This window comes from Dermochelys coriacea, chromosome 1 (genome assembly GCF_009764565.3).
Source record: "Dermochelys coriacea isolate rDerCor1 chromosome 1, rDerCor1.pri.v4, whole genome shotgun sequence".
Classification (NCBI taxonomy): domain Eukaryota; kingdom Metazoa; phylum Chordata; order Testudines; family Dermochelyidae; genus Dermochelys; species Dermochelys coriacea.
In genome coordinates this window covers 317,556,047-317,582,060 of record NC_050068.2, presented here as the reverse complement: position 1 = coordinate 317,582,060, position 26,014 = coordinate 317,556,047, and the positions used below count along the sequence as shown (strand labels likewise).

At 43.7% G+C, this 26,014-nt stretch overlaps 1 protein-coding gene across 7 annotated transcripts; it reads right to left on the bottom strand.

Annotated features, from left to right (window-relative positions):
- Positions 1-49: 49 nt before the first annotated feature.
- ALG12 (ALG12 alpha-1,6-mannosyltransferase) lies at positions 50-25,893 on the bottom strand. 7 transcript variants are annotated; one of them, XM_043496251.1, is made up of 11 exons: positions 25,684-25,893; positions 19,582-19,652; positions 13,352-13,557; positions 13,039-13,171; positions 11,902-12,075; positions 10,337-10,531; positions 9,080-9,183; positions 7,228-7,451; positions 5,552-5,721; positions 5,274-5,349; positions 50-839 (listed from the first exon to the last, which is right to left on the bottom strand). In XM_043496251.1, the coding sequence occupies exons 3-11, from the start codon at positions 13,520-13,522 to the stop codon at positions 608-610; spliced, it is 1,479 nt and encodes a 492-aa protein (XP_043352186.1). In that variant the 5' UTR covers positions 13,523-13,557; positions 19,582-19,652; positions 25,684-25,893; the 3' UTR covers positions 50-607. The 7 variants fall into 7 exon arrangements, with proteins under 7 accessions (XP_043352186.1, XP_043352172.1, XP_043352181.1 ...); XM_043496237.1 differs by lacking the exon at positions 19,582-19,652; XM_043496246.1 differs by lacking the exons at positions 19,582-19,652; positions 25,684-25,893 and adding an exon at positions 25,380-25,538.
- Between the last annotated feature and the right edge of the window lie 121 nt (positions 25,894-26,014).

The following is a 26,014-nucleotide window of genomic DNA, read 5'->3' as shown; positions in this document are numbered from 1 at the left end:
ACTCTGTCTCAAGGTGGTGCTTGCCAAAAAGTACAAATTGTTCTTCAAATGGATTCTTGTAACTTTAATTATTTAACAGCTTACAAGGCACAATTATATATAGTGACAAAGCTACAATGAATGTGGCTTTGCTATGATACAAAATGAGATTATTTAAGTTTCACATAGCAATTTAATGGGAAAAATCACAATTTATACAATAGAACCATCAAGCAGTACATCTGTAATTCCCAAGGATTATATACCACAGAATAGCATACGCCTGCTCCATTATATCTTTTATACCAGACATTTAAAAATAAGTATATATTGCATTGATAAACAGGCCAAAAAAAATCAAATTTATTTAATAATGCTGACCTTGAAAATGTTTCAAAGATGATACATACAATATACAGCTCAATCATGATGTGGATTGGATTTACACAATGTTGGAAAGCTTTCTGTAATTTATGTAAGAAACAGATGTATAGGTAAATAAGTTAATCAGTATAAAGATTGTATTTTTTTCCACAGCTGCTGAATTGCATTATTAGAAAGGCAAATTCCAATTATTTTGGAGATTATCAAGTCATCAGTGAAGTTATGTCAAAAAACTTCCTTGTGCTCAAGAAGAGCGAGTAAACTTTTCCAACAGTATTAATTTTGTTTTTAAGTTTAAAGTAAAAGGAGGTAGTGTGGTAAGGTTCAACCCAATTCTGTTGATGCCTGATATATGGGCAAGTGGCCGATGGGTCATCTTGTAATGAGATACTTGAATGGGATCCATTTCCATTAGAATGTGTGTATAAGACAACATCAGCTGGTCCCCAGGTTTAACATCTTCCCTTTTGTCATACCTGTAAGGAGTATGCAGTGGATTTATTTTCAGACCATACTAAACTTCTGCTAGTTATCTGCACAGACATGTACTATCAAAAACAACATCAAAGGAATAAAAAGATTCTCAGTCTAATTCTCATCATACTTCATTATGTGAGCCACAGAAACAAGTGCTAACGTTCAAAGGAAGTCAAACATTGCATTAGCAACTCTTCCTGCTGCTACGTTGGTAGTCCATAGAGATCTGTGAGCTGCTCATAGCATACTTCCTCTCTGCCCCTCTATTTGAAAGCTGTGGAGAAAAGATTTACTGTGAGGCCTGTGATTTGCAGGGGAGGGGGAGTGGGCTGGCTTTCATTAGGATCTGATTATGTGGGTGCAGTGGGGGCCCCACATCATGATGATGCTAAGTCATCTCTTCCTCTCCCCCCCATTCCTCCCCAATAAAACAAGAAGGATTTCCTACTGGTTAGGGTTCTAGTGTCGAACTTGGGAGTCCCTGGGTTCCATTCCCTGCTCTGCCACATGCTTCCTGTGTGACCGTAGGACAAAGGTATTTAGGTGCTTGAAGATGCAGATCGGTACTTGGCATGGTTTATAGAAATGCCTATGCATGCAAAGCGCCTAACCTGCCAAGATACTTCTGTAAATTACACTAGGGCCCAGATCTTCAATGACATTTAGATACCTAATTCTCAGTGAAATCAACAGGAGTTAGGTGCCTACATACTGCCTATCTGCATCTTTAGACGCCTAAATACCTTTGGCTATCTGGCCACTTGTTGCTTCGTCCCTCAGTTCCCCATCTGTAAAATAGAGGTGGCAGCCCAACTGCACAGGTCTGTTGGGAAGATAAATACATTGAAGGGGGAAAGATAGAAACCCAGCACGCCCATGAAAATATAACAGCTCTAAGGGAATGCTATTTTCTTAAGTAAATGATTCAGATTAAATTATAGCCTTCATGAGACTGTGTACCATACTGCATTAGGTTCCACGTAGGGGGAAGATAAGAAATATTTATATTTTCACATTATGTGTATATTTTCCATTGTACATAAATGATTCATAAAGATAAATCCTTTTAGCTAATTTCTAAAGTTACGTTTAAGTTACCAATTTGCTTCCCTTCTGTAATTAGAGTTCCCACTTCTACACCTTGCAACAATGGGGCAAGGAAGAAGGAATGAAGAAACTTCCTTACGTGTCAATTTGTATGTCCACTAATCCTTCACATCTAAGTAGTTTCTTCCTTGGTGGGATCCGAAGGTTACTCTAAAGTTGCCAGTTGTGGATTAGCAAGAGGAAGGGCCTTAATTCCAGAACGAAAGCTTCCAAAACTCTTAACACTAAAACTCAGCTCTGTTCAATCTAAGTTAGTTTTGACATGAAATAACCAGACTCATCTTTGCTGAGGCTGAATCAAATTAATGAACATTGAGCTGATAAGAAAAACTGACAGGAAATACATTTATCCTCTAGCAACAGCTTGTCCCTCAGTATTCACCTCTGAGATGCAACTCACAGTGATGGAGAAGTCAAGAGGGGCAAGAAGAGTTCTATTAAAAGTTAACAAACACAACCTTCATTCCGGCAAAATCTATTAAGAACACTAATTTCAAAGATGGTGTCACAGCATGAAGCACATTCCGCAGAATCACAAGAAGCCTGTAAATATACTGTGTAATGGTACATTAATGTATGCAAACTACATATTTATCATCTCTCCTAAGAAACCACCTTTTTGGGACTAGGCAGTTTAAGGACTATCAGATCTAGCTACCAGAGATAGCAGATTGAGATGGCACATCTGGTCAGGCTGATGGAAAGAACATGACATCTGGCCAACAGCCTTGCCAATTCCAATCCCATAGTCTCCCTCTGGGCTAGTAAAGGAGCTATCATTAGGATGCAAGCTTTCCTGAATATTATTACAGTATTTTAAAATAATATCTTATGCTCATACAGCACCTTTCATCCTGTTTCAAAGAGTTCATGCTAATGGAGGAAAGGCAAACAAGATTATAGACCCATCCAGTTTTAGAAACTACATAAAGTTTCTTTCAGTCGCTCTTTGAAGGCAGATAATGGAATTCCTGCATTTGTCTTGGGGCAAATAGAATATCTGGGCATGCCACTTCAAAACACTTCTAGTTATATACTGCAGTTATCCTGATGAATCATCAGTCTGCTTAGCCACTCCATCCATAAATCTGATTATCCCTTTATGTGTACAGACTGTGAAAACAGCAAATTATTTTCTAACCATCTGCAGGGCTCTTGCTTCCTCATGCCAGCGGAAGGTCTGGTACTACCTTGATTCTTTGCATTATTATGCTGTGTGATGAGAACCTGGTGCCTATGTGTATCATGGTCAGCTGCTGTTTATCCCTGACCTCTCTTATGTTGATCCTTATGATGAATCAGCCTTTCCTTGAGGCACCTTTCTGATGAGCAATGATAATAGTGAGTGACAAACTGCTCCTCCATATGAGGCTGCAAGGCCACAGAACATCTGTCAGAATAACAAAATGCTATTTTCTTTTTTCCATCACATTATGGCCTCACATTCTATGCTGCACCACCAATGGGAAGCAAAAACTGGCTAAAAGCCATCAAAATTAGGCATCATATACAGAAAATGTAAAATAGTCCAAAGTACGTTCAGTAAAATAGCTTGCTGAATAAACAAGAATTGGGGCACTCTAGCTACCATATCTGTCTTACCACACGGAGGGGGACATTGTACAATTATTTCTGACAGTTCATGATTTAGAGCTTCCTCCAGATTCCAACATGTGAAGAGCAGTCCGACATGAGAGTTGAACAATTGTGAGGAAATGTCCCCATTAACATATTAGTATTGTGATTAGATTGAGAAAAAATAGCAGCAGCAATAGGTGCCAAACTGGTTAACTTCTGCACTCCTGAAAAAAGCTAATTGATTTTCCCTCCTCCCTGACTCCAAAAATCATGAGTTCTCAGATCACCTCAAGAACTAAATTACAACTCTTTGGTTTTTTGTTTTGTTTTGTTGTTGTTGTTTTTAATAATGCCTAGCAGTATGATGGGGTCCTTGTACATAACATGGGCTCCTAAGCATTACAGTAATACAAATAAATAATAATTTTGATCCTGAAAATCATGACCTGGGCTAAGTAGAAATCTCCAGGCACAAGTAATTTGGGAATTATCTTAAATTCAGATCAAATTCTGCTCCTATTCTATCAATGGGAGTTTTTCTATTGCCTTGAACAGTTATAAGATCAAGTCCCTTTCACACCTTTCTACTGATATCTTTTGACTAAGCTTCCGTTTTAAAATAAATGACCTAGACCATGGTTGTGGAGATCACCTTGAGAATTGAAAGTGCACTGTGGTCTTTTTTAGCCTGCACTCTGAGAAACCGGATCAGTAGTATCTGGAGATACTAACTTCCTCTATTCATCTTAAGAGTGGGCCCCTTAAATGCCAAAATTGTTAACCATTTCATTCCTGATGATCTTAGCCAAAGCACTCAGTAGATGCCCTCATCCATGGGCATGACTTTATGTATGCTATTCTATATCAGGGATCGGCAACCTTTGGCACGCAGCCCTTCATGGAAATCCGCTGGTGGGCTGTTTACCTGCAGCATCTGCAGGTTTGGCTGATAGCAGCTCCCACGGGCCCCGGTTCGCCGTGCCAGGTCATTGGGGCTGCAGGAAGTAGTGCCTAGCACATCCCTCGGGCCCACGCCACTTCCTGCAGCCCCATTAGCCTGGAACGGCGAACCGCGGCCAGTGGGAGCTGTGATCAGCTGAACCTGCGGACGCTGCAGGTAAACAAAGCGTCCCAGCCTGCCAACAGATTTTCCTACGGGCTGCATGCCAAAGGTTGCCGATCCCTGCTCTATATGATGGAAAGGATATTCCACATAACTAAGGCTATATTTGAACATGCAAATACCGGAACGTTTTGTCACATTTTTTTCAATTTAAGATATTTGCCACTGTCCTTAAAAATTAGGATAAAAGGTTATTTACACTCTACTGTCATTAGTTGAAAAGTGATGGACTACTACAAGGTGTTTTGAAAGATCCAGTGAAGTAAAGACAGATTTTGAGGGTTATCCAGGACACATTTTTATCCAGTCACACCAAAGGTAGTTGAGTTTAATAAGCTAAGAGATTTTTTGATTTTCCCTCTTGTGTCTTTAAATTATCTCTGGTACTTAAACAATAAATGGGTCAAGAAAAACAGAAAACAAAAAGCTTCACAGACGTTCCATGTTTGGTGGAGAATTCCTACAGACTTCACCAAAATTCCCTGAAGATTTGGACTGCCCCGATCATGACTTAACACACACACTGTGTAAGAATCAGTGTCCACCAGGTTTGCCAGCATGCATGCACACAAGAGAGAAAAACAACGTTTACTGTCTTGACAAAAACCCCTTGCTCATGGCATACCTCCAATTCGAGTTGACTTCCAAAAATCGAGAAACTCCAGTCTGTGCAGCAGCCACATCAATATGGACAGAGACATCTACAACAAAAACAATACTATTTCAAAATGCTTGTAATTACAGTACACCTGTAAGTGACGAATAAGCTACGTAACCATAAAGATATGTGTAAATATTCCAAAATAAACAATATCTAATGTATTTATGAGAAATGTACAGCAAAGAATCCTCAAAACTGAAGTTAGATGAACACTACTTAACATTCAAACCAACTTTACATACCTGCTGTTGAAGGCACCAACTCATGTAATTTCTGTATTGCAACTCCTCCAGGGTAGTTGAAATGTGAAACATATAATGATGTTCCTGAATAAGCAGCATTAATTAGGAGATGTGTCATAACCAACAGTGATCCTACTTTATATAGCCAGGATTTTTTGTAGTTATGCAAACTGTTAAGGGGTAAAAAAACCAGAATGAAAATTCGCTATTGATCTTGCCTTTACATTCTGTAAGTAGTTATTGGGGCAGAACATTTTAAAAATAAAAGGTTTCAATGTTGGACAAAAGAAAGAGTGAGGATGACTACAAGTTCTATTATATTAACTAAAAAATTATAACACTGCATTTCTTTCCCTCAATTCTAAAGGAATTATTTTAATGACAAATTAATAGTTACAATTACAACAAATAATAAAATATTCACAATATAACACTTTTAACACTTAAAGGTGTTTTTAACCTTTAGCTATAGAAATAAACATACAATTCTCAAAAGCACTTTGGAATTTCACTTTAATTTGTTTATCTAAACAACTAAATTCAGTTCTTTAAGATAAACATTATAGTTAAATGTACTAATTAATTAGCACTAAGGAGTTTCCTGAGTAAAATAATAAACAGTACAGCTATTCACTGGAGTGTGTCCCTTTCTCTTGGGTGAAATTAACTGAATTATAACACTATGCTGGGGTACAACTTGCTGCAGATATCTACTTATAATTTTCATTAATTGGAGTCACACATTCATCAGGGAGAACAAAAACCTGTATTTATACAGCATATACAATAAGATTTCTAATAAATCATTTTAATGATGGTCAGACAATAGCTATCCCATTTTATTTATAGTGTTGTAACAGTTCTGGCCTTAACTAATGACTTATTTAATAAATAATATTTTAACTATCTGGTTACAAGGCTAGGACTATGGGCCAAATTCTGGAATTGTAACAAAGCTTTCCCAAACAGGTGAACATATGTATTGCAAAAAGAGTGCTAAACCAGTGGTTCTCAAACTTTTTTCATTTGCGGACCCCTACAAATTTTCGAATGGAGGTGTAGACCTCTTTGGAAATTTTGAATAGAGGTGTGGACATGTATAGAGATCTATTGTCTGTATATATAGTTGAATTCTGTTCCATCAGTTTTCAGTCCAAGTCTTTTGCGGACCCCTTAAACATAGTCTGCAGACCCCCAGGGGTCCACGGACAACAGGTTGAGAACCGTTGTGCTAAACTACTTCCATTTTCTGGCTGGCAGCAAACAACCCAAAGCACAGCCCTGTCCCCCATCTTACTCCTGCTGGATGCCCAAATAACATGTTCCTGGGGCATTGCTAGGTTAGAAGAAGCATGCTCATAAAAGAGTGGCCCATGTCCCATAGTCCAATCCTCGTGCACCCCACTGTGGCTCTTGCTATGGAGAACCTTCAGAACTTTGCGCTGAGCTAGTATAGGGCAGCCAACTTCCAACCTGTGCTGCCACTGCTGGCCACAACAGTTCAGGTTCAGAATCTGGCCCTATCACCACCTGCCTACATGCCCTCCTTTGGCTAGCACATTACATTTAATCTCTCTTTCTCCTCTAAGTGATAAAAGAACTGACCAGCATCTTGTAAGCTACTAACAAGTTTGAACTGAGAATAATCTTTTCAAGAAGCATTATTCTGAACTTACATTCGTGTGCAACCTTTGGCAGCCACTATGTTGAAGACGGGGAAAGTGTATATGATAAACCGCAGCTCTTTATGTGGGAGAAAAGAATACAAAAAAATAAAACCCAGCGTTGGTAGAATTAATACCCGAGTCCTTTTGTCTGCTGCACCTAGAGGCACAAATATAATGCTGCATCCCAAAGCACGAGGCAGGGCTGAATAGAAATACCACAAGAAGGAAGAAGTCTTTAAGATGAAAAGGATGTTAAGGATGTTATTATCAGCAAATGTTTGGGTTAAAATAACTTTATCCTTTCAGATGTTCTGCAAAACCTTTTTAAGTATGCAATAAATTTATTTAGTTTACAGCTATCACATTGTTCCAGATTACTCATGTATGGAACTTCTAAATAAGATAGTTTAGTCATTTCTGAAGATTTTGTTTTCTTCACTTAAGTTTTGAAGTCATCTACAGATCTGGTTAAAAAATAGGAAAAAAAGGGTAATGAAAAATTTTGTAGAAATGTTTTTTCCCAAAATTTTCAGGAACTTGATTTTTTTTTTACCAGCTTCCATGTAAAGAAATAAGCAAATGAAGGCATGTTTCAATGGTCCATTAATATATCCTTGGATATGCTATGGGCCTTCATTCCCCTCAAGCATTCAGGTACCAAGACAATGAACATGGTACAAAAGCCTATAAAGCAGCATATAGGCATATATTAATAAACCACTGTGCACAAATACACAGCTAAATGTAATTACAACAGGGATCCTCAATTTGAAGTCTTTTTTAAAGGATTATAAGAAAAATAAGAAAATAAAGGACTCGGAAAAACATTAATTTGGTAATTTGAAAACATCTTTTTTTTTTTTAAAGGTTCTTGGACTTTACAGCTTCTCTTCTCCCTCACCCTTTGTGCTCAGCTGCCCTTGCAACTGCAGTCGGTGACCCACTGGTCTTTTCCCACTCTCTTCCTATTGCAAATGCTATGCTGGGAATGTTAAACAGTTAGACAATGAGAATTAAGAAGTGGGTAGCAAGTCAAACTGTTGCCGAAAAAGGGAGCTGGATTCAAGGGGACAGAGAGATAAAATGCACTCTCACGAAAAGCCCTCTTCTCTTTTCAAGGTTAGAGGCAATGAGGTAAGAGAGGAGGAGTCAAGGGGTGATTTTCAAATCGGGCCCTTAGCAGTAAATACAAAAAGGAAAGGACAAATTGTAGAGGTTTTGTAAAGGAATAACTGCCAGGGGTGGTGGTGAGTTGAATATAACACCAATGCTGTGACTACATAGGAAAAGTTGTACCCTTAAAATATATATATATCCGGGTTGTTCCAATGGTGCCACCAGCAGCAGAAGCTACAGCGTAGATGGGATTCAGACATTTTTGCAACTAGATCATCTAACCCTACTCTTAGCCGCTGCCTGTATTACAGCTGCAACCGCTGTTGCCACCACTGCACTAATGGGGAATGATGAGTTCTGTTTTTGCCAGTGTAGATGCAGCACCTTGGTGACAGGGAGGACAGTGGAATTCACAACCAAGAGGGAGAGAAGAGGGAAAGATAAGGCAGTGAAGAGACTGAAGGACAATGCAGGATTGCACAAGGAGCTTGATCCTGTGCCCCTGGAAGTCAATGGAAAAGTTTCCTTTGACTTTAATGGGGCAGGAGCAGGCACCAAGAGGAGGACAGGAGAGAGGTATGTCTTGAAATTGGACCCCACAAGGTAAATTTCAACTGAATTCTGTCATTGATGCCAAACATTTCAATCATGTCACAGCTGAGTCCCATGAATAAATCAATACAAATATTTGGCTTAGCTGACATAAGGCCATGTCTTTATTTTCCTATATATATTTAAAGGATACTCCCCAGTTTGAACTTTTATTTAAAACTGTATTATACCAAAGCACTTTCCCCTCCGGCCATAGAAGCTGCCTCCAAAATACGGAGTCCACAGCAACTGTTAGTCCTAGAAGAAAAAAAATATCTCAGACTGAGGAGCTCATCCAAGCTGAACATTTGCCTAAGAGATGAACATAGACTGGGACACCCTATGAGCCTGATCTAGTGCTAGTTAAACCAATGGGAGCCAGGTCATGCTCTGGGTCTTGTGCTGACATAGAAATGTGACAGGTGATTGTACAGTTTGCATTTCATTGTAGAAATCGCAGGCACAATTAGAGAGAGACTCATACTGTGTTCTTCCTCTATGTCCAGTGTGAACAATAGTCTGGACTGTCGATCAGGAAGGATGCGAAGCAGGGAGTGGCTTCTCTCTGTTAGCATCCTCCATGTCACAGTGCCAGAGTAAGTGAATGCTGATGTGCTCAGAATTATCTTCCACAGCTTCTCCTTTCAATGCTGTAACACCCTCCCCGCTGCCCCTAAAAAGACAGTGTATTGATGCAACCACCATCAGGCAGACCTGAGAGCATGCTTTTTAAGAGAGTCATGCTGTCCATGAGGAGGCTCAGTGGGTCTACATATGCTCCAGGCCTCCACAGATGGCTTGAGACCCAGGCGATTTCACAATTTTTCTGCAGTGACCAACACCTAATCTATTAAAGTTAAAGAAATGAAATAATAAAAGATGGGAACATAGCATGTACCAGGAACTCAAGTATCCCTAGAACCTGATTTGTATAAACCTCCCTCCTTCCATCTTCCTCAATATTATCTTGTGTCACATCACATTACATCTCATTCCCGGTCTGAGTTTGCTACTCAGGGTGGCAGATCTCAGGCCATTTGATGGTAATGATGGCCAACTCCCCTGAACATTGTGAGTGGGAAACTCCATCTTATCTTACCATAATAGTGCACTAGGAAATGTTGCAAGTTGAAACATGCAGCATTTTCTGGCCCCTACACAAGTTCCTTCTGTGTAGGAGACAATATGGTCCTAAGGTTTTTGCTAAATATCCTGCATTTCTCCCAGAGTAAAATTTCACCAGTTTAATGAATACATTAGCTTTTTTGTGGTGAAAACAGAGGAAATTTATTCTTAACTTTCACTTTTTATTGAGTAAGTTTTACTGCAGGCATATTTTTAAATAAAAGAAGACCTTAGAAAAAAGAGGAAATAGTAGATATTAAATTCAATGAAAAAAAGGAGCACTTACCCAACCAAACAACGCCAGCAGCAACAGCATGGGAAAGCATCTTTAAAATGGAGATTCTTTTACTTAATAATGTCACCAGAAGCATGAGGCCTAAGAAGATACAGAGCTCTGATCTGAAGACAATAATTGCCAGTGCTGAGAACCAAATAAATGGTCCGTGCTTTTGCTGTATCCAAGATGTAAGTGCCAAGAGAACTGTAAAAAGATATAAAAACACTGTATTAACCATCGGACATCTTTAAGGTTTTTTTAATTCAAGTATCTCCTCTATTTTGGGCCCTATTCAGTATTCCTACTGCAGCAAAGCTTTGCCAGAGAAAGGTATGCAGAATAGGGCCATTTGTAAAGTACTCTAGTTTGATGCACTAGCTAACTAGGAACAGGTGTATCACAAAGGAAAGAGTCTGGAATCCCTCCCCTGGGAGTATATTTAATGAGTGACATGAACAACTCTACTTGTGACAGGGTACTGAAAGCTTTTCTGAATCTAAGTGGTACTATTACAATTTATTCTGTGACAGCCAGTGTGCTTGTTATTCTCATGACCTGTGTGTACCTTGCATTAATGCTAATGGCACTCAGATCCAAGCATCAAGAAGAAAATGTACCCTGCGTCGCCTAAGAACAAGGAAATATGAATACATTTGGGTGGCTAGTTGCACATGTGTCACATCTCTATATATTATGGGTTCTCTACTTTTTTTCATAGTGTAGGCCACATCCTAACAAAGATCATATTGAGCACCAGTCGTGATCACAAAGCATCCATGTGGAAATTACAGCAATTGCTTATATGAAAGAGTAATAGTAGAAAAGTATTTTAGTAGTCTCAATACCTTGTACAGTGCTTTGAAAAGGTTATCGCTGTACAACAGTCACTTGATGATTCAATGTGTTTTTATTCTGTTCTATATAGGTTCTTATACTGCCCTCATCTGAGTACCTTCCAGTAGTGCATTAAGTGACACAACTAATATCTGCCACATGTGACTGGTTGTTTCTCCCTCTCTCCAGGGGGAGAATTGTGTGTGCAGTGGAATCTTCTGGTTTGGGGGATTTTTTTATTTTTCAGATGCATTTAGATAAGGGCAAAGAAGAACATATTGCACTTAGAGAGGGAGGTGGTGAGCTTTCTGATGGTCCTTATTTTGGAAGGGAGTTCATTGCATAGTCTCGGACTGTCCTCTGAGGTAGCTCTGTCTCCTGCACAGACTAGCTTTACCTTTACTATAGATTTTTAAATCGCAAGAATGTCCAGAGGCTGTGCAATGGCCACATGTTTTATAAATCAAATAAATGTAGTCAAATCTCTATTTAATCAAAATCACTTGGTAAACTCCCTATATATTCAGCTTAAATACAACTTCAGTTTAGCAAATTATTTTAACACATATGCTATAAAACATACAACCACAGTTCTCCAGACTCCTTGCCACACAGTTCAGCCATCAAGCATATATACATTAACTTGTTCTGACTGCATTTATTTGTCCATGTGCACTCACTATCAATAATGTTAGAAATAATTTCAAAATGTATATGACATCCTCAAAATAAATGCTTACCAACAGGAAGTGCGAACATATTGGGAAGTGTTCGAGTGCAATAAAACATTAGATGAAACTGAGTAACAGTTATTAGACAGAAGATTGTCGATACAGTTGATCCAAACTGCTTTCTGACTTCTTTCTTTAACTTCCATAGTGCATAAATCACACTAAGCCCCAGACTTCCTCGGACTTTTGTGAAGAAAAAAATTAAGATAAGAAAACAATGTCAGGTTGCTTATTGATGTAGGCAACAACAAAGAGGAATGTTAAAAAATATTAAATTACTATTGCACAAATACAAAGAATATATTAAGTAGTGCAATATTTAAAACATGGGGTAAGGAGTGTATAAAGAAACAGGCAGATTATGTTACAATACAATATTTTAGATAGACTTAAAAGAATAAAGTATCCAAGGTAGTGTTTCCAGGGCAATGCATCCTTGTTTGGTTGTGACTCAGTATCGCAGAGGTTGAGTTTTCTAAATGATGTTACGTGGGGTGGTGTAGCAGGGTGGTTCTGCCCCTTTAAGGGCCTGCGGAGCCAAAGAGCAGCAAGCCCTGGCCAAAGGAGAAGCCCAGAAGACAGGTGCTGAGAATGACCAAATCCAGCTAAGAAGCAGCCAATAATTGGTGCTGATTCCCAGCAGGAAGATATAAGTGAGGACCCAGCTCTGTCAGAGAAGGAGAGCCAGGAGAGACAAACACTTCCCTGGTCCCCAGCCCCCAAGGTGTGTGCGTGTGCGTGTGCGTGTAGGTGTGGCTGACTGTTTTGTCCCCAAGCAGTTAGACAGACCCATCAGACTACCGGTAGATGCTAGTATGTCTAAATAAAACACAATGTGTCCATAAAAACTTGGAAATGAATTCTGAATTCCCTTCCACCATCCCCTCAGTTTTCTGCTAGAACTCTGTTACTTTAGTATAACTTTCTTTGTGTTGGTTACCTGGTAAAAAAAAAGGATGGTGGAACTTTTAAGTTAGCATTAAGTTAAATAACTCCAGTCTTGCAAGTTCACTTGTAAAATAAACATACTACCATATTCTCCAGCATTGATCCAAAACACTATACCTTAGAACAGTGTTACAGACCAGTACTGCAGAATACATCACTATTCAAAATTTCCTTTCAGACCTGATTTAAAGTTCATACCTATCAGTTGTGAGTAAAACTTGGACATTTGCAACCTAGACAGCACGAATATAGCTGGGCTGGAAAGCGCAGCAATAAAGACTGGTCCAAGAAACGTTCTTGGGACAACTCCAGGAAACTCATGATGGTCATACTGCAAAGAAAAAAAAGGCTCAGTACGACAGGCAAGCTAGAAATAATGTCTAAGAACAGATGAATGTAGCAGAACTAGACAAATAATGCTCTTATGCTTCATATTGCATTTGTGCTGGTCAAGAGAGAGATGGGTTATCTTGAACAGATCATAAATAATAATGTCCTCTTTCCTATTCACCTTCTCCAAGTCCAGTCTGTGGTACACAATGTCATGGATGGCTTGGAGGTTGAAGCTCTCCTCCACTTTTGTAAATGGACAGACAGTTAAATATGCGAAGGCCACAGCAATGATCAGCAACAGCAGGAGTGATTGTCCACCTGAGCTCCTCTTCTCAGCCATGCTGGACATGAAATCCACATATAGTCTATTATCAGAGATCAAAATTGACAAAGGGGAAAAAATGAAATCATATTAACATCATGACAATGTGCCTACAAAGGGAAAAGGAGAGACTAATGCATTTTTATAAAATATGAAGAGAAAGACAATGCTACTGTACATGTAGCCTAGTGCATGACTAACAGATCAAGTAATCAATCAGGTTTTCATATATACTAACAAAGTTAAGTATCTTACCAAGAGCATACTCAGCCAGTGTTCTATGATTTGCACTGACTGCCTGAAGTTTAAGGTTTTGGCTTTACTCTATAAAGCCTTAATGTCTTATGCTTTACCGTAAAAACCAACATCTCTCCACATAGCATACTGCCACCACAAGCATAGAAGAGAAGGAGCTGGTGGCACAGTGTTTTCTGTGCAAGTCCCATAGCTTTATAATTTGTCCCTCCCTGTGGTGTGAAATAGCCTGACTTTAATGATTATATGGAGTGTTGTTGTAGCCATGTCAGTCCTAGGATATTAGAGAGACAAGGTGGGTGAGGTCATTTCTTTTATTGGACCAGCTTCTATTGTTGACAGAGACAAGCTGATTTCTGAAGCAGTTTCCGTAAAAACAGTGCAGATGTTTACAAGAACAAACTTTGGGCAAAACAATATATTTTCTCCATGTTTAAAAGATTCTTACAACTGAAGCTCATCCTGGTGCCAGGAATGTGCCTTTTGCTGTTCCCATGAAAATCCACCCAAATTTACCCAAGTTATGCAGCTCTAAAAATCATAATTCACCCATGCTCAGTAGGGAGATGTTAGAGGGTGGTAGTTAAATTCTCTGCAAATTCTGTCTGCAGACATCATGTTCCTCCCCCCACCCCCCCACACATCCTACGTGCTGGCTAGGCTGCATATGTTCCATCCCCACAGCGCAACTGAGGAACAGTGGCATAGTGGAGTTGGAATGCACCAGCATGGTGTTCCGGCTCTGTGCACCACCCCTTACAGAGTGGGGGCAGAGTTAGAGCAGCATGAGGCAGGGTTAAAGGATCAGACTGGTGCGGAGACACTGCAGTTTAGGACTATACCATTGCTGATGACACTCGGAATGTGAGTGCTGAGCACAACTTTCTTTGTAATTTCTCCCCCTGGCTGCCATGGGCCACTATGGTGCCATATACTGGAACTGTGAGCAAGGAGTCTCTCTCTTATGTGCTCTCAATGCCTTCTCCCCACCCCACCCCCCCATAGCACCCAGGCAATATAGAGAAGGAGGTAACTTAACTGGAATGTAGAAGGGTAAAGAGCAGAGGGGAGACCAACACACGAACCAAAAGGAAGACTGAGACAGGGACCAGACAGAACGAAGGGCAGAAATAGAAGGGATCAGAGGTATAATGGTCTGTAACTACTAGAACATGTACACCTTGAGAACCTAGAGTTGATCCCAGGATTATTGTCTCACCATTCCTCTGCTGTCAGCAAATACCTGTGAAACCCACTGGCAAAGTATGTGTCTCATTTACCTCTACTGTTTGGCCCATGGAGAGAATGACAACCTACTACCAATTACTGTGTTACCCCCAGAGGTCTGTACTGTAAAACTATAGGTTCCAACACCATTGATAATACATCCAGACGTCAGTTTGGTTTTACAAAAAGGAATTTTTTTCCATTTTTCTTGGTTTGTAACTTTTGACACTGCCACATATTAGCAACAATGCCAGTCCGAAGCCTGGGTAAAAGAGGAGGGTTCTGCAGTTAGGTTTGCTACCCATTCAGGTAAAACCTTAATGCAACTGAAACAGTTCAGTCCAACAGAAATTTGAGAACGGTAAGTAGAGATGGAGGTCAAAACCCAAGTATGACAGTTATCAGTGAAAGCCAAAAGAAAGCTGAGATCTCAAGATATTGAATCCTGATAATCAAATCTGTAACCTAAATAGGCATGTGGAAGATATATATTTTATATAGTACAGGAAAGTTGGCACAGGTTACACAAGAAATGAAAAAGTACCATGTGAACACACTGTCAATGAGACAAGATGGGCAGAGAGTGGCAAGACGGTGTCTGGGGCTACAATGTTATATTCAGGAAGATGAATGCACAGAAAAGATGTATGAATTATGCTGGATAACATCACAGTGAAGACCCTCTGGTTTGTGAGCCAGTGAACAACAGATTAACAAAAGCTAGACTATAAATAAAACATATCAAATGTACAATAATCAAAGTATGTACCAACAAACACAGCAGGTGGCAGTGAAAAGGACCCATTCTGTGAGCAGGTGTGTGGTGGGCTGTATAGACCCCATACCAGGGACGGGCAAACTTTTTGGCCTGAGGGCCGCATCAGGTTTCTGAAATTGTATGGAGGGCCAGTTAGAGGAGGCTGTGCCTCCCCAAACAGCCAGGCATGGCCTGGCCCCTGCCCCCTAACAACCCCCCCAAGACTCCTGCCCCATCTAACCCACCCTGTTCCCTGATGGCCCCCCAGGGATCCCTGTTCTCTGACGGCCCCCCTGCTCTCTGTCCCCTTAACGCCCTCAGACCCCCCCACCCCTAACTGCCCTCATGCCCATCCAACCCCCCCTCCTTCCTGACTGCCCCCCCAGAACCCCTGCCCCATCCAACCACCCCTTCTCCCTGATCACCCCTGGACCCCCTGCCCCTAACTGCCCTCCGCCGCCCCATCCAACCCACACTCTCCTTCCTGACTCCCCCCCCCCGGGTCTCCTGCCCCATCCCCCACCCCCTGTCCCCTGACCGCCCCTGGAACCCCTGCCCCTGACTGCCCCCCGCCACCCCATCCAACCCCTCCTCTCCTTCCTTACTGCCCCCCAGGACACCTGCCCTCTGACTGCGCCAACCCCATCTACATCCCGGCCCCTGACCACCCCCCCGAACTCTCCTGCCCTCTATCCAACCTCCATGCTTCCTGCCCCCTTACCACGTTGCCTGGAGCACCGCTGGCTGGCGGCACGGCTGCACCAGGACAGGCAGCCACACCATGCAGCACAGAGCACTGGGTCAGACCGGGCTCTGCAGCTGCGCTGCCCCAGGAGCTCACAGAGCATTGCACCAGTGGTGCAGTGAGCTGAGGCTGCGGGGGAGGGGAACAGTGGGGGAGGGGCTGGGGATTAGCCTCCCAGGCCAGGAGCTCAGGGGCCAGGCAGGATGGTCCCATAGGCCGGATGTGGCCCGCAGGCCGTAGTTTGCCCACCTCTGCCCCACACTGATGAGGAAGGCACACCCTACGTGCAGGACTAACCCCCCCTCGCCACCCCTGTCAATCCTGAATGATAAGGAGGAGGCCATTAAAAAGGAGGAAACTGCAAGCAGCTGTGGGGTAAGATCATCCTGAGCAGAAAACTGCTGGAGCAACTCCTGAAGACACAAGGGGAACTCCCATCCAATTCTAGGGGGAGTACAGTGAACTCTCAGGGTAAGCCTGACAGAGTGATCCTGATTTCAGTAGCCCAGCCAGAAGGACTTGTCAAAAACTGCTAAGCAGACTGTCCTGCAATAAGATGGTATTGTCTGCCTCTTTCCCTTTGAGTTGGGTCAGCGAAGAAGATATTCTCGGGTGTACTGCTGAGACATTTAATTTTCATTTTGATCCCCCATCAGAAGAAATTTAAGCCCACAAAGAGTAGGGTCCCCCTTTGCAAGGATTGGGAAACTGGAACCTGTGTATAAGCCACGCAGCATAGATAACTGGGCATCACCAGGGTCTCCCACCATCTGCAAGCTGCACCAAGTATCGGATGACCTGTCTATTCATGACATCAAGCTAATGATAGGCAACTTCAATACACAAATCAGCAACACCTGTACTGGATGGAAAGGAGTAATGGGCACAGCAGCGGCAGGCATCCAATCTGATAATGGTGAATGGCTCTTGAATCTCTGTGGCACAAAAACCATAAAAATCTCTTCCAGCAGAAGAGGATTCAAAAGCTCACACTCAGATCATCAGAGAATGCAACTATCAAACAGACAGACCATGTGTGTATATCAAAGAGATGGGCATCTTCCTGGAGGGATGTCAGAGTCAGCAGAGAAGCAGATGTTGGCTCAGATCATTATCTTTGAATGGCCACATTACAACTTAGACTCAAAAACCCCATAAAAATGGAAACAAGAATGTTATAGCAATAAAGAAGTTCCAGGACAAAAAAACACAGATCAATTTCCAGATTGCACTTAACTGTTCTACTGTTTTACAGGACCAGGCTGATGAAAATCTGGAAGACACATGGCCAAACTGGAAGAAGATGGTAGTTGAGACACCAGAGAAAGTAGCAGGCCAGCGAAGGGGGCAGAAGAAAGATGCCTGGATTACATCTGGAACATGGGAAGCAACTGATGAGCTGAAAGCACTGAAGGCCAAAAAGGAACAGTGCAAGACACAGGAAGAACTCTTAGAGGTGGATGCAAGATACAGAGAAAAGGATAAAAAAAAATTAAAAAATTAAAGAACAGATGCAGACAAGATAGAATTGCCTGGGTTCAGGAGAAGACTATAAGGCAGCAATAGCAGCACAGAGGGGAGATTTCAAGTAGCTCTATAGAACAGTGAAAGACATCTCAGGAAGAACCATACAGACAGCTCTGAAAGATAGGAGACAAGCTAACCAAGAGTACCCAAGGGAGGAAAGAGAAAGCAAGGAAGGCCAAGGAAGAACTGGCAGAAGACAGTGACAGAGGATACTGAATGCGCTGGCATCATTTGAGGAGAAGTACCACAGCTAGCGAGTGACTGTAATGAATGGAGGAACTGGACAGCCTGATGTGTCATAGGCACAAGAGGAACTAAGGTAAGGTTTGTTTAAAACTTAAGAAATTAACATTCTTTTACCATAGTTGTGTCAAAAGTTGCAAACTTAAGCCCTTAAAAGTTAGGAAATGCCAGTATTAAGATTGCTTATGAACCCTAATTTTGCCCCTCTTCCCCACCCCCATGCATGTGCATTATACAGCCTTTAATTACTGATCATACATTACTTTTTTTTCCCCACAGGACACCAAAAACAATGAAGAACACACAATTAGTGACTACCTTTGAAAAGTTTGGTTTAAGTGACCAAGTGAGCAAACAAGTGCGCAATTACCACTTACACTGTCATCACTGAGTGTGTGTATAACTGTTGTATTGTGGATCAATGTGGGATCAGTCCACTGACAACAGCGTGAAGTAAAGCCTTAGAACCCTGGGACATGACGGTACCCTTGGGGTGTTAATTGGAGTGCTCCCCGAATTAACAAAACTTCCAGTAGAAGCCATTCTCATACTACTGAATGTGCAACTGCCCCTTACACTAATTATATTTCCATCGCCTCCTTATTGACTCTTTACATTACACATGGTTTACATTAACATCTGCACCAATATCCTTCCCATACTATTAGTATAGATAACATTTTAATAAAACAGTCACAATTCTCAAAAACACTCATTAAAAACCCTGCTTAAGCCCGTTATAACCAAAACCTAACAGTAGCATAACCTCGGGCCATGTCCTTGCTAACTCTTACTTTCCCATAACGGGATCTCCAACTTATCGCTATCTTTCCTTACACTAACAACGTCAGTTTTCTAAACTCTTCTACCCTTAAGCTAACTTGGGCCCAAAACCTATTTTCGACTTATTTCTTAACCTAAACCATCCCATGAAAAAGTCATGGACCATGAAATCAGACCTCTTCCATGAAATCTAGCTATTGGAGGGGTGGGGAAGGGCAGGCTCCTACCATGCCCCTGGCTCCAGCTGCTAGTCCCCTCTGGGCTGGGGAGGGGCAGAATTTGTACTTCCCCTGCACAGCTGGCCTAGCAGAGGAGATCAGACCACCCTCGGGGTACATACCCCAATTGCTCGGAAGGCAGTGCAGAAGTGAGGGTGGCAATCCCACACACACCCCCTCCTGTGGCGGAGGCAGGGACAGAATCAAATTATCCAGGGTTCCATTCAACTGCCTTAACCACGAGACCATCCTTTCTCTTCCTGCATTTCTCTTCCTTATTCACTAAAAGCCTTCCAACTTCTAAAACAAATGAGTCAGTGGTCCTACAGACCTTCAATCGCTACATAACCTTGATTTCTACTCAAAGCACTGTCCACAATGCACTGGATGGGAACAGAGGTCCTGTAGAAAAAAAGGCAGTGATCATGTAATTAAAGACTGCATACCCATCAGTGACCTGAGTTAGGATTGCCTATACAATCTTAACTTTTGAGTGCTTGGTTTTGCAACATTAAAATTTTAACAAAAAGATTTTCTTTTCTTTTTTATTTGACTCTAAGTGCATTCAGAATTAGGAGGCTGCAAGGAAGGTACATCCCTTTGGGATTTGCCACAATAAGGCAAATCCTTATTTACTTGAGCTGTGTCAGCTGCTTTGACAATGTGTTTTGAAGGTGGCCTTAAAAGTATTTTTAAACTTAGAAGGCGTATACCAGACTTTTTTTTTTCTTCAGGGAGAGGGTGGCTTCATTACAAAGTGAGGTGATGTAGTGCACATCATAGTAGTCTTTCTAGGTTTTAACATCTCTTGAGTTTGCGGCAATCAAAGGAAGAAGGCTGTAATTCTGGACTGCAAATCTGAGGAGAAAACTTGTTAAGGTTTCTATAGACAATGGTGGTAACCAAGTTATCAAAATATTAGGGCTGTTGATTAATTGCAGTTAACTCACGCGATTAACTCAGAAATTTAATCACGATTAACTGCACCGTTAAACAACAGAATACCAATTTAAATGTATTAAATATTTTTAAATATATTGATTTCTATTACAACACAGAATACAAAGTGTACAGTTCTCACTTTATATTATCTTTTATAACAAATATTTGCATTGTAAAAAATGATAAAAGAAATAGTATTTTTCAATTCACCTCATACAAGTACTGTAGTGCAATCCCTTTATCGTGAAAGTGTAACTTACAAATGCAGGTTTTTTTGTTACATAACTTCACTCAAAAACAAAACAATGTAAAACTTTAAAGCCTACAAGTCCACTCAGTCCTACTTCTTGTTCAGCCAGTCGCTAAGACAAACAAGCTTGTTTACATTTACAGGAGATACTGTTGCCGGCTTTGTATTAACAATCTCACATGAAAGTGACAACAGCCATTCGCATGGCACTTTTGTAGCCAATGTTGCAAGATATTTATGTGCCAGCTATGCTAAACATTCATATGCCCCTTCATGCTTCTGCCACCATTCCAGAAGACATGCTTCCATGCCGATGATGCTCATTAAAAAAATGATATGTCAATTAAATTTGTGACTGAACTCCTTGGGGGAGAATTGTATGACTCCTGTTCTGTTTTACCCGCATTCTGCCATATATTTCATGTTATAGCAGTTTCAGATGATGACCCAGCACGTTCTTTTTAAGAACACTTTATCAGCAGATTTGACAAAATGCAAAGAAGGTACCAATGTGAGATTTCTAAAAATAGCTACAGCACTCAATCCGCTGTTTAAGAATATGAAGTGCCATCCAAAATCTGAGAGGGACGAGGTGTGGAGCATGCTTTCAGGTAATAAGGTCCCCTGGGGATGGATCTGGGTGCTATTTTGTCAAGTTATGTGGGGAGTGTCTAACCTGACACTCCTGATGGTATTGGTGCTTTACCGGCGACTCCGAAATAGACTGGGTAAATTAAATTGGTATATTTGACCTGGCGGGTTAGGGAACCCTAGGGTCAAGAAAAGGGACTGAAAGGGTAAAATCCATTGCTGATGTAATAACTTGGTATATGGATTTGTGTACAGGCCCAAAGTCCAGAGTTTGGTCAAGAGGTCAGAGGACTAGCAAATAGTGATTAGCTAAAAGAAAGTAGAATAACCAAAGATAACTTTGTTTTTGCTAAGATATGCCTGGTCAGCAAAACATCAGATGTTGGGGGCAATAATTGTGCCTTATTCAAAGTTGCAAATAGAACAAAACCCTGTTTCTGTTGTGTTAGTTTCTTCTGTAGGAAGATGTTCTTCCCACACATCCAACCTTGAGTTTATGAAAGGTTCAAGCATGTCAGCATAAGATATGGCCTCCTCCCACCTCCCTTTCCCAGGGACCAATGCCTGCCTTAAAACACAAATGAACAACTTGAAAGACAATCTTTATTGCCATATACTTTCACTGTTTCTTTGCTTTTACCCCTAGATATGTATCTGTTGGACAATCAAAGAAGCTACTTCATTCCTATGGACCCCAAATCAGAATTCAATATATATATTTTATACTAATACATTTATTAAAGTACTAATTAAATGTTAAATGTTAATTTGTCAATTTAAGACCATGGGCGGACCATTATGTAACCTTTGACCATTGGCTACTGTGCTATTATGTCTTGCTGCTAGACCTATTTGGGGATGTGGGACTGCCTACCCTGTCACTTTCCCCTGCCCATCGAAAATCCATTTATTCCATTGTAATCAATTGATTGACAGTGTCTCTGACCCTAATAAGCAAGGTGACACTCCGTCAGTGCTGTAAGTAATAAATTCCTGTGCTTGACTTCTACACGGTGTGGATTTATGTCCTTCAGCATCTGACTCAGATGATGAAAATTAACATGCAGTGGTTCACTCTGCTTTGGATAGTTATCGAGCAGAACCCGTCATCAGCTTGGATGCATGTCCTCTGGAACGGTGGTTGAAGCATGAAGGGACATATGAATCTTCATTTGCAGCTGCCACATAAATATCTTGTGACGCCAGCTACAACAGCGCCAAGAGAACACCTGTTCTCACTGTCAGATGACATTGTAAACAAGAAACAGGCAGCATTATCTCCTGCAAATTGTAACCAGACTTGTTTGTCTGAGCGATTGGCTGAACAAGAATTAGGACTGAGTGGACTTGTAGGCTCTAAGGTTTTACATTGTTTTATTTTTTAATGCAGTTATATTTTGGACATAATTTGACATTTGTAAGTTCAACTTTCCCGATAAAGAGACTGCACTACAGTACTTGTATTAGGTGAACTGAAAAATACTATTTCTTTTGTTTACACTGCCAATATTTGTAACCAAAATAAATATAAAGTGAGACTGTACATTTTGCATTCTGTGTTGTAATAGAAATCAATTTATTTGAAAATGTAGGAAACATCAAAAAATGTAAATAAATGGTATCGTGTTATTGTTTAACAGCACAATTAATTGCATGATTAATTTTTTAATCGCTTGACAGCCCTAAAAAATATCCTGAAACATTTTGTTATTTCTAATAAATGTTAACAATTATTATGTCTTTTCATGACCTTTTGGGAATGCTTTCCAGAAGGTGTTAGGGCCAATCAGTGCAGTTTTCCTTTAAAGGAAGGGTGTTTGACAGAATTAATGGCTTCAGAGATACGATTACAAATATACTGTTTATAGTTTAACGCTATTAGATGCGTGATGTGAATATTTACACTTATATTGTTAAAAAACAAACTTTTGTCAAATTTTTACCCTGGTTTAATTTTAAACGCATGGTCTGTAGCCAGGGCTGGTGCAACCACTAGGCGAACTAGGCAGTTGCCTAGGGCGCCAAGTGGTTGGGGGTGCCAAAAAGCGGTGCCCTGGCTCAGCAGGGAGGAGTTGCCTTCCAGAGGCACTGGAGAGCCAGAGCGTCGGCTTGTGGGGGTTGCGAGCCCCAGCCATGGAGGAGCCGGCACAGCGCAGGGGGGCAGGAGCCCTGCAAAGGCAGTGGCGCCACTAGCGGGGCACAGCCGCGCCCCCCCCACCCAGGCTGTGGCCCGGCATCCCCTCCCCACCAGGGGGCACTGGCAGGCTACAGCAGATGCTTGCAGGCGACGGCCCCCGGGCATCCCCCTGGCTCCCCTGTGGTCACCATGCTCGGGCTCTGCGGCTCCTGGGAGTGTGAGCCGCTGCCTCTCCCACTGCTTCAGCCTGCAGGAGCCCCCCGGGAGAGTGGGGTGCCGGGCTGCAGCCTGGGCAGGAGGGGTGGGGGGTGCAGCTGCGCCGTCGCCTGTGTAGGTCTGCTGCACCCCCATGCCGCACCCAGTGATGAGCTGCCAAAATCTTAACAACCGGTTCATCCTCACTCCGCAAGGGGGTCGTTGCCCACCCCCGCACCCCGGGACTCCTGCCCCATCCACCCCCCTCCCCTGACTGCCCCCAGAAGCGGGCAGGAGGATCTCGTGAGCCACCGTAGTGGGTGCCCACCCCACCCCTAAGAGCCAGAGGGACCTGCCGGGGGGCGAGGTGGGGAGTCCCGGCGGTGCTTAACTGGGGCAGCTCTCAGGAAGCATCCAGCAGGTCCCTCTGGCTCCTAGGGTTGGGGGAGCGTAGCTAGGGGGGAACAGGGGGAGCGGCCTTAAGCGCTGACTCTGTGGGTGCTCTGGGGCTGGAGCACCCAGGGGGAAAATTTGGTGGGTGCAGAGCACCCACAGGCAGCTCCCCACCCCACGCCCGGCCCCAGCTCAGCTCACCTCCGCTCCACCTCCTGCCCTGAACACGCTGCCCTGCTCTGCTTCTCCGCACCGCCCCCCCCACCTCCTGTGAATCAGCTGTTCGGCGGGAAGCCTGGGAGGGCTGAGAAGCAAGCAGCGGCTTCGCGCTCAGGGACAGGGAGGTGAAGGTGAGCTGGGGCGGCGAGCGGTTCCCCTGCGCCTTCCCCTGGGTTACCTGCTGCGGCGTGGGCGGCCCTCCTCGTGTCCGTCCCCCCCGCCCCAGCTCACCTCTGCCTCCCTGGGCCTGAGCGCGAAGCTGCCACCTGCTTCTCAGCCCGCCCCAGCTTCCCACGCGAACAGCTAATTCGCGGAAAGCCTAGGGAGGGGCGGAGGAGCAGAGCGGGGCGGTGCGTTCAGGGGAAGAGGTGGAGCGGAGGTAAACTAGGGCTGGGGGCGAGGCGAGGAGCTGTCAGTGGGTGCTCTGCACCCACCAAATTTTCCCCTCGGGTGCTCCAGCCCCGGAGCACCCACGGAGTCGGCGCCTAAGGTGCCACTTTTGGCCGGTTGTTAAACTTAGAAGCCCTTTTAGCACCGGTTGACCCTCACAGAACAACCAGTTCTAAAAGGGCTTCTAAATTTAACAACCGGTTCCAGCGAACTGGTGCGAACCGGCTCCAGCTCACCACTGGCCGCGCCGGCTCCTCCATGGCTAGGGCTCGCCACTGCCACAAGCGGGATGCTCTGGTGCTCCAGTGCCTCCGGAAGGCGGCTCCTCCCTGCCGAGCTGCTGCAGCAGCCCAAGCCCGGCAAAGCCAGCGAGTGGACTCGGGGCGGGGGCCACCGGGATGGGGTGGAGAGGGCTCATGGGGGGACTGTGCAGGGGGTGGGGAGGGTGGGTTCAGGGAGTGGGAAGGGGGAAACCTGGTCTGGGGAGCAGCCTCTGGGCGGGGCTGGCCCCTAGGGTCTATAAAGGCTTGTTGGGATTTGCCCCTCAATGAACCAATGTGCGGCGGGGGCACGAAGGTAGAAGTTTCGCCTAGGGCACAAAATATCCTTGCACCCTGCCTGTAGCTCAGATTCCCCGCACCCTCGGCCCAGCTTCCTCAACGACCCAGTTCAGTCGCTCTCCCAGCTGGCAGGGGTGAGACTCGTCCAGATGGGCCCCCCTCCCTGCACATTATTATGACGGGTTTCAGAGTAGCAGCCGTGTTAGTCTGTATTCGCAAACAGAAAAGGAGGACTTGTGGCACCTTAGAGACGAACACATTTATCTGAGCATAAGCTTTCGTGAGCTATGCATCCGATGAAGTGAGCTGTAGCTCAGGGAAGCTTATGCTCAAATAAATGTGTTCGTCTCTAAGGTGCCACAAGTCCTCCTTTTCTTTTCATTATTATGACGAGCAGCCAGCGCTGTCGTACGGGAGCCCTGGCCTCTTCCACGCACTAGTGAAAACCTCACCCCGCTTCCACTGGGCAGCCCCAGCTCTGCCCGCGGGCGCCTCGCGAGCCGGGCAGCTCCGCTCAGCCCACTGCACAGCGCTGGGGGGAGGGGAGTCGGCGGGGCCCGCGCAGTGTCCCACAGCGACGTGCCTGTCACGCGTGGATAGGACAAGTCAAACCCCCTCATCCTCACCGAGCCCCCTCCCGCCTCCCCTGGGAGCGCCGGCGCCCCGCGTGCCGGGGCAGAAGACTGCGGTGTGGAAGGGGTTGCAGGCTGGCCAGCCGCCCCTCGCACTCCACCCCTAGCAGCCGCCTGAACTCACCAGCTACAGCCCGTCAGCCACGTGGCCTCTTCCCGCAGGGCGCAGGTGACCGGCTCAGATCACCTGACCGTACAAGAGGCTCCGGGCGGCCATGTTGGATTCGGGCAAAGCACTCACAGCAGGCGTACAAGCCCCTGGACGCGCGGGGCTAACAGAAATGGGCGCCAGGTACGAGGTCGCGGCCGGGCTCCCGGCTGCCCGGACTCAAAATGGCCGCTGAGCGTGCAGCCGGCCCCGCCCCTTGCTCTTTCTCCCGTGGCTTCCTGCCCATCTCCGCCCTGGATCTACACGTCCGTTCTCATTGGCCCCGAGCGTGGCGAGCTGTGATTGG

Coding starts and splice junctions, on each gene's coding strand:
- ALG12 (XM_043496251.1), bottom strand. CDS start 13,522: ATGTCCAGCATGGCTGAGAAGAGGAGCTCAGGTGGACAATCACTCCTG. Junction 9,184..10,336: donor TGCTGGCGTTGTTTGGTTGG/GTAAGTGCTCCT, acceptor TTTTTCTTCTAG/GACTAACAGTTGCTGTGGAC. Junction 7,452..9,079: donor ATAAAAGTTCAAACTGGGGA/GTATCCTTTAAA, acceptor TTCATCTTAAAG/ACTTCTTCCTTCTTGTGGTA.